Below are 9,257 nucleotides of genomic sequence, written 5' to 3'. Positions count from 1 at the left end.
AAAAAAGAAAAAGAAAAAAAAGAAAAAAGAAAGAGAAAAACAGATAGCAGTGCTTATTGTGCCTACATATCCCTTTACTTCTCATTTAGAATATATAAAGTGACCCACAAAGAGATGAAGGAGACAGAGCCATCCCAGCCCACTCAGGGATGTATCTTGTAGGAAAAAAGGAAATTGAAGGGTTTCAGAGTGTTGTACTTGATATAGTACACAAGTCTGAGTTCTTGCCACAATGATATTCAACCGATAAAACAACTAGAATGGGTACAAACTTTACTAACACTATGGTCTTGGGTGGGGAACATTTGCCAGGTTTGCCATTTATCTTCAGTTTGAACACCCACCATAGTAAGAAAAGAGGAGAGGGAAGAGGCAGGCTTACATACCATTTAAAGTGGTTTATAGGCCATAAATGAAAGCTGTGGAGCTTTTTAATTAATAAATGAATACACTGAAGAGTACATTTAGGAGAATTAGAGGTATTTCTATTAATATGTTAGTGTTAATGTTAAAATCGGGAGTGAAAGGATTATAAATAAAAAATATTAAATGTCCATGAACAGCTAACATTTTTACTTAACAGATGGTTGAGAATGAAATAAAGAAGTTTTGTGAAATGACAACCTTTTCAAAATCATGTCTAGTAGCGAGGTTTCACTTGAATGATTTGTCAACAAGTACTATCAGAAGTCAATGAAAAGAGTCTCACAATGGCTGGAAATTTAAGCATTGCACAAATATAAGCTTTCTCTTTACTTCAAATATAAAAATAGAAAAGTATATGGAAATTCAGGTATCTTTGACAAGGCCAGAAATAAGCTTCTCATTCTCTTATAGGGTGATGCCCTGTGCTCTAAATCAATTCCATATCAGATTGCTTATAAAATGAATCTGCTAGCATTGTTTCTTGATGCTGCCTAAGGTCTGATCACTTGATTATTAACTCCACAACCTTAAAAGTAGCACTACCATACAGGCTTAAATGCTGAGACCGGAACGGTTATTCTTTTTAACTAGTATAGCCTTGCTTCACTTCACTTCGTAAGCCCATCTTCCAGTCCAACATGCAGCAACATTTTGAAAGTGCTCACAGAGCACATCATATTCTATATGAGCTCTTCAAAGGGTGAGAGTGTTTCTCTCAAAAGAAAATTGGGGTGCTTACCAAAGGGAGGGAGAAAAAGAAGCAGGCCTCTGTCTCACTCATCTCTGCTCCCCCCTGTAACCTAGCAATGTATCTGGCACATGGAGACTCCTTAATGAATGTAAAATGAGAGAATTAAGTCAGATACGGCTCAGGAGTTAGGACTCTTTCTGTGTCTTTTAACTTGCTATTTTTCTTTGGCTTCAGACATACATCTTTTTAAATAGTAATCCGCTTGTTTTTCGGGAGGGGGATCCTACTGTTTCAACCTACTGTCTCAGTATAACTGGATAACCTCATCCCACTCAGAAATAGGCCAGATTCCATTGGGCTGCACATTGGGAGGAGAGCGCTTCCAGTCCCATGTCTTCACAGGAATCTTCCAGGTCTTACCATAGTTGGCTTCAATGTATTCGATGGTTTCACAGGGCACGTGAACCTTCATGTCTACAAACTCAGTCCAGCACAGTGTGAACTTGGGAAACAGGTATCTGTGGCAGAACAGAGGCAATGTGGAGAGGGATTAGACTTTAACACTGGATATTTGGACTAAGGAAACTCAGCTGTTAGTGAACTCATGGCTGAAAGACAGTCCTCTCCCACTAAATAGCTTTGGGGACAGATAGAGTGGACATTTTATTATTTTTGACTGTCCAGTATCACTTTCCTCTTCTAGCGTTAACGGCAGCTCAATTTCTCTCTTCTATTCCTAGTCCCTGTGATTCAAGATGGTTGACCCCACCCTTAGGATCCAGAGATGGATAAAAACTACCCAGGGCTATACAGTAAACTATAATGATTGGGTCAGGGATGGGAATTAGGCACAAATTAGGCACATGAAAGTCAGCTTTGGAATTTCTGTTAGGATGGTTTTGGGGAAGAGGTGGTGTTTTTGCTGAGTTTTCTAAGCTGGTAGAATAGAGGCTGAGCCACGCTGGTGGACTTTTTTGCTTTTAGCAGAGAAAGTTTGTCTGAGATGAAGTCAAAGCAAAAAACTGCCAAAAGATGGAGGAAAATGACAGGATTCAGAAAGTCCTGGGGCAGCGCCTGGACTTGGCTATGGCCATTCCCTAAGCATTTTGGTGAACCAATAAATATATATTTTTTGACTACATTTTTAATACTTGAAATTCTTAATACCTGCAGGAAGACACGTGCAGCAGTGATAAAGGAAATGGAACCCTCCCAGTCAGTCAGAGAACCTGAATCAATCCTGGCAATATCTGACATTCTTCAACAAGAGCATCACAAATGCTTGTATCTTTACGATGGGTCATGTTAATCTCTGTGTCCTGGGTTTTACTGTGGTCCCAGATGGCTTTTGATACGCTACTCAGCTTAGATAGCAGAAGGAGAAATTCCCAGGGTCTGCCAGGGTGTTTCTCAAACTCCTTTCCTAACTCGTACTCTAGTGAGAATTTCATACCACAATACGTGAATATGGTAAGTAGGACCCATTAACTTGTCTTTTTGAATAAAGCTTTATACCCCACCCCCTCCTCAAACGCAAGAATACACATCTATTGCTTGGATGCACTGTACTTCGATACTTCTCTTAAAGGACAGCTACGCAAACCACCTTCTTCCTGCTCTGTCTTTTATTTTACCACCTGCCATTTTAAAATCTGTTCTCAGCCCCAAACTGTTTTCTTACTTTTTTAAAATAGTTTACATATCACTAAATCACCATCAAATTCTAGCTGCTACTAAAAGAACCTAACGAAAGAACACTAAAATAAACAGCATGCATGTAAGGTGAATATTCTTTTATTTCACAATCTGGACTTCCCAAGGCTATATAGCAAGCATGACCCCAAGATGCATTCTCAGGCTTCTGTCCCTCACATGAATGTACTTATAGTTTCTGCCTTCCTTCCTTTCATTTCAAATGCTAAAGAACATTTCTAAACCAGTCCAAGGAATATTAGTTATAATGAATTTTACTCTATCTATAGCAGAGCTATCTTAATTAGTAGTGGGTAAGTTTCAGAAATTAAACAAAAACAGGTTTCTTAAAGGTACTCTGGATCAGTAAATAAAATTGTATATATTACAAAGGGAAGGTAAAACTACCAGCTTTGTTAGATTTAAGTTTTTATTATAGCCCTATATTCTTTGTTGTTTTCTGAAAAAAATGTTTCTTCTCTTCACAACATGGGAAGAACTTTCAGGAATGAGACTTGAAGTGGCAACAGCAGAGATCAGAGAAATTTAAAATATCAGAGGATTAAAGAAAAAAAAAGAAAGGGAAAAAAGCCAGATGTCAAAGTGCAATCGTACTGTGAAAATGAGGTCTAACTGGGACATTCTCCAAAGAAAGGTCACTTTTCATATATTCTGCTTTCGAATATCATGTTTTACCACCAGATGAACATAGAGCCATACATGAAAATGAGAAGCTGAACAAATTCTAAAGAAAGCAACAAGTCTCTTCTACCCAAACCAATGGGTGCTGGCAGCTAATAGACGATCCCAGCTGGCTTCTGTGAAAAGCCAGCTACAGCAAATCTCAAAGCTGAGGAAGAAATAAGATACAGCATAGCTCTACCATCTGCTGGTCCCACTTTTACTCTGCACACTCATATTCATGGAATTGCTTATTTTGTCATCAGACATATCCATCCATCATTAACCTCCACCCTCCCCAATCACACCCTGGTCAGCAGAATGTCCACCTGTCCCATCCTATCAAGATGACACACTGAAGTTGAAATGAGGCAAAAATCACAGTCTATCTAGTAACACAGGCCAGGAAATTTCTCTCTTAAATATCAGCCTCTACAGTCTCATCACAGAGAGGAAAAAAAGAAAAATCATAGGTCCAGGATACAGAGGGTAAATAAGAATACTACAAATTTTACAAAAGCGTTGTTTTGAACAACAAAAGATTTATTATGAACAAAACCAAAATATTTAAAATACATAAACAATGTTAAAATAATTCAAAGACAATTTAACTCAAATGTTAATTTTTGTTCCTAAATAGAAACATCCCTAAACTCTTTGTGGTTTTCTTTTTACCAAATAATTTTCAGTCTATTCAGCCAAAAGAAAATTCCAGCTTCCTAGGAGAAGAGGAAAGATAAACAAACCGCAAAATGTGAAAACTGACTATAAAATGGAATTGTGGAGAGGAAAAGCAGGTGTGTGTGTGGGGGGAGGTAAGTGACACAGAACAGCACATGCCATGTTACCAATAAACAATGACTAATAATACACCATGGGTGTGCAATGTTACCTTAGCCTTTAAAGCTAAGATTAAGTTCAGCTAGTGGTTCGTACTTTAAAGCTTGATAAGGATCCAAAATGTGAAGACTTACAATCAGACTAAGGAACACTAAATCAGAATATAAATTCAAGGGATCTTATCTCACACACACACACACACACACACACACACACACACACACAGCATCTGCACTACACACACACACACAAACACACACACACACACACTCCTTCCGTTTATTTTCTATCTCATACCATTTTTACTTCGTTTTATTTTTCCATAAAACAGGCATTAGAATTAAGAATTAGTTGGAATAGAACATTTTCTTTTCTCACAGAGATCCTTAAAATCTGTAAAACTACTTACCGGTGGTTGCGTAAAGTAATTTCATCGGTTTAATTATACAGCCTAATAAACATAATTGCTAAATGAAAATAATTTTTTATTATTACTAGTTAGTTAGACTAAGTGAGATAAAGACACTCAATTACAACTGAATCTGACCTTTTTAGATATGTTTGCATTAAACTCTAAAGTTGGAACAGCAGAGTCATTTTTTTAAAAAAAAGAATTTCCTACAAAACAACATAAATGGCTTCTTCTCATTACCAATTTTGTCTCTTCTTTTAACTCTTAATTTCTTTTCCTTGTGTTAAGCCCTCTAGCATACTACTTAATAGAAGCAGAGACAGCACAAATTCTTGTGGGTTTTTTTTTCTAAATTTAATAGAAAGGTTCCTAAAGTTTTACTATTAATTGCAATTGCTCACTCTAGGATTTGGTATATTCCCTTTATCAGGTTAAAGAAATTCCAGATCTCTTTTATTCCAAGTTTACTAAAAAACCTTTTTTTTTTCTTTTTAATTAGGAAATTTACTGAAATTTTGAATGTCATATACTGAAACAATCACGTAGTTTTTTTCTCCCTTTAATCTTTTAATCCTTTAATGTTGAGAATTATACTAATACACACACACTACAAAATTCTATTCATGTGTTTCACTTAGGATATTTCTATGTTCACTGAGACCGTAATTTCTCTTAAAATTTTTTTGGATACTGTCCAAATCCTATATTGCTATCAGTCTCATAAAATTAGTTACATTTTTGCTTTTTCTATTTTATGACATAGGTTATATACTATAGGGAATAATCTATTCTGTGAAGGCACGGTAAAACTTTCTAGAGTTTTTGGTAGAGAAAAGGGGGAAAGGAGCTTTTTGGTACTAATTAAATTTCTTTAATGAATATAGGTTATCTATATCTTCTTGAGTTGATTTTTACATTTATATTTAAACAGAAAATTTTATCATGTTCACATTTTATCTAATTGTCACATTTACTGACTTCAAGTTGTCTGTAGCATTTTCTTTTGAGAGAAACAGTGTGACACGGTTAGGAGCATAAACTCTAAAACCAAACATCCTGGTTTGAGTATTGAATATTATCTTTAATTTTGCTTTTTTTTGATCAATCTTGCTAAATGTCTTAACTAGTTTTTAATTTAGTTTTTAAAGAACTAGCATTTGGATTTGTTGATCTTTGGTACTGCTTTTTATTTTATTAATTTCTTCTCTTGGCTTCTTCACTTTATCTTTTAACTGCATTCTATAAGTGTTGATTATCTTTGAGTGCTAAAAATTTTATAATTCCTACTATGATTTCCTTTTTAATTCATTTAGTTATTAGGGAAGGCATTTAAAGTTTCCACACATTTTAAAGATGTCTAATTTAATTTCCATTGTGGTCATACAATGCCATCTATTGACATACTCATGCAGGTTTTTACCCTTCAGTCTGTTAATGTGGAGAATTTTACACACACATGTGCATGCACGCACACACACTTTCTTTATATTAATCTTTGAAATGTACTAAGATTGCCTTTATGACATAGTACATAATCAACTTTTGTAAATGTTCCATTTATAGCAGGTAAGAAAGTATATTCACTATTTGTGAGTAAAGACTTTTATATATGTCAAATAGATCAAACCTGTTAATTTTGTTCATATCTTAAACATTTTTACTACTTCCTTCTATGCTTATATCAGAAGTTTTAAAAATAAAAATAAATCAAAATCTCCCACCATAATTGTGGATATGTCAAATATTCACTAGAATTTTATCAGGTTTTTATATATTTAAAGGCCATATCGTTGAAGAGTCATACAAGCTCATGAACATTATTTCTTCTTTGGTGGACTGTTTCCTTGTAAGATTATGTAATGGGCTTTTAATCCTTTAATATTTCCCGCCCCCTGAAATTCTATGTTGTCTTATACTAAAATTAATTATAGTATCAGTTTTCTTTGGTTAATAACATTGGGGTATTTTTTTTCCATCCCTATAATTTTCAACCTTTCTTGTGATTTTGCTTTAGGAGTGCTTCCTGACAAGCATTATATAGCTAAATTTTGTTTTTCTATCTAATTTGATAATCTATGTTTTATAGGTCAGCTTAATCTATTAACATTTATTATAATAAATTATATATTTGGACGTATTCTTAACACTAGAGCCAGACTTCCTGGACTCAAATTCTGGCTTTAGCTGTGCAACCTTGATCAACATCTTTGTGCCCTAACTGCTTAATTTATAAAATGAGGGCACTAACAGTACCTCAGAGAGATGTTAGCACAGAATGAATAAATAAGTGTAAAGTGCTCAGAACAGTATATAACATATACTTAGTAAGTGCTATAACAATGCTGACTATTGCTTTTATGATTACTTTTACATGTTTTCAGTTTACCATATTTTCTTTTTACCTACCTTCCCAACTTTAATTTGGATTGATGAAGGTTTATACATTCTTTTATTCTGTTTATCTGGAAGTTTTCAATAATATTTATATCCACTAGTAGTTACTGTTTGTAATAGTTTATTTTTTTAACATATATACTTCACCATAACATTTTCTAATAAAGATTAAATGTATGCAGAATTTCTATCCTTTTCTGGAACGTGAAATTTAGTATACTTTACTCCTTGGGAAATCGCCTTCTCCTCCAGTTATTTTTAACACTTTTTTTTTTTTTTTTAAACAGGCAATGGCTAACAAACTTACTGACATAGTTTATCCAATTCTGTGTTCACCATTATTTCATATATATCACATCTTCCTTCTGGGTTCTTTATTTATTTTTTAATTTTTAATTTTTTCTTATTTTTATTTTTTCTTCCTTCTGGGTTCTTTAATAGGTCTTTAAGTGTGGGTCTGTGAGACATAAAGTTTCTTAGTCTTTGTGTACATGTAAACGTCTTCATCTTGACCTCCCTCTTGAATATTAACTATACATAAAATTCTAAGTTGACAGTTATTTCTCCTCAGCTTCTGGAATATATCACTGCATTATCTTTTAGCCTCTATTGTTGCTGAAGTATATTTGCTGTTCCTTTGTGAGCCATTTATTTTCACTCATAGCCTGTAAACTTTTTTTATTTTTGATATTATAGTTTCCTTAAGAAGTATCTAGATGTAGATTTATTATTTATCCTGCTTGTCTGTCCTTAATATGGAAATTCTCTTTAAATACTGCTTCTTCATCATTTATTCCATTCTCTTTTAGCTAAGTTATGTCTTTAGACATATTCATCAGTGATTTGTGTTTGGAGTAAAGTGAGGAATTATTGTGCCATATTAATAATTAGTTATCACCAACAATATGGCCATAAATAGTTTTCTTAGATTCGAATCTTGAAAACCAAAATTACAGTATGCTAATTAGTATTTTTTTAACTATCTCTTCCATTAACCCTCTCACAATCTCACCACAGATTATACAGAAGCTAAGGGAATGACTTTACATACTTTTCAGAACCTAAGCTAGAATATAGTCACTCTGAGGTCTTTATTGATCCCATACTCCATTTCTACCCCAAACTTCTAATATATAATCAATATACATGGCATATACATGTTTTAGAAAGTAAAATGCTACTTAGTAAACCTCACTTTCCCACTGACTTCCACTGTAAAATGAGTGGTTCCAACTATCCTACTGATTATTAAACTCTGCTATGCAATCTCCACAGGACAGAATGAGTGGTTACTGTACCACAGGAGAAACAAGGAGAAACAATGAAGGCATCAATGAGTAGACAAATTAAAGCTTGTACAGATAGTTTTCATTTAACACCCAAATGCATGTGCATAATAACCATATCAAAAACTATCCATTTAAAGCATGCAAAAAATTTTTCTTTAAAGCCAGAGGACAAAGTCTCAGGAGATTTTTATTTCTACTGCATAATCACCAAAAAACTAGATCTATAGCTCATCAACAAACAACCAGATTCTAGCTGTGCTTGCTTTCTCTCTTTCACACAATTTTCATAAAATTTCTCTTTGAATATAATACAAAATTTTAAAAGGGGATTAAATTATGATTTCAAATTACATGTGAAATGCACAAGGCTTCTTTTATTTTGATCTCATATTACGCAATTTTTCCAATAAGATGCAAAAGGCTCAAAGTTTATCACTTCAGTTAGGCTTGCCTTGATCAAATTCATGGTTTCTGGTCACAGATTCCCTGTTTTAACTTGTGATCCTGGGCCCTTTTCTCCAAGCATTGGTTTCATAAGTCATAAATATTTTTGTTTTCTTTTTTAACCTTTAAATCAACTTTTTCAAAGTATATTTTACATATACTGAAAATATATATAATGAAATGTACACATTTTAAGTTTTGACAGATACACATATAATACATTTACCTATGGAACCTGCCCAACGATGAAGATATAGAGCATTCCTATCACCTTGCTTCCCAGAGCTCCCCATGCTCTTTGGCAGTCACACAGTCAATCTACCCTGGCCCCTAGCAATCACTGATCGTACTGCATTCTTGCTTTGTTTTGCCAGTTCTACAATTTGAA

General features: G+C 34.0%; 1 protein-coding gene across 16 annotated transcripts in view; it reads right to left on the bottom strand.

Moving 5' to 3' along the window:
• Nucleotides 1-9,257, bottom strand: part of FKTN (fukutin) — a 65,950-nt gene that overhangs the window by 11,882 nt on the left and 44,811 nt on the right. For 8 of the 16 annotated variants that reach the window (XR_005654480.1, XM_039870619.1, XM_039870621.1 and 5 more), the window contains one exon: nt 1,538-1,635. Coding sequence is in view for 12 of the 16 variants with exons in the window: in XM_039870619.1 (XP_039726553.1) it covers nt 1,538-1,635 (98 nt within the window). In the remaining 4 variants the exon portion in view is untranslated. Of the gene's footprint in view, nt 1-6; nt 1,657-9,257 lie in introns of those variants that run through there. The other 8 variants (XM_039870625.1, XM_039870614.1, XM_039870624.1 and 5 more) reach the window with 5 other exon arrangements.

Source organism: Pteropus medius, unplaced genomic scaffold (genome assembly GCF_902729225.1).
Source record: "Pteropus medius unplaced genomic scaffold, Ma_sr-lr_union100, whole genome shotgun sequence".
Lineage (NCBI taxonomy): Eukaryota > Metazoa > Chordata > Mammalia > Chiroptera > Pteropodidae > Pteropus > Pteropus medius.
The sequence above is the reverse complement of the archived record's forward strand: the minus strand, read 5'-3'. Positions and strand labels throughout refer to the sequence as shown.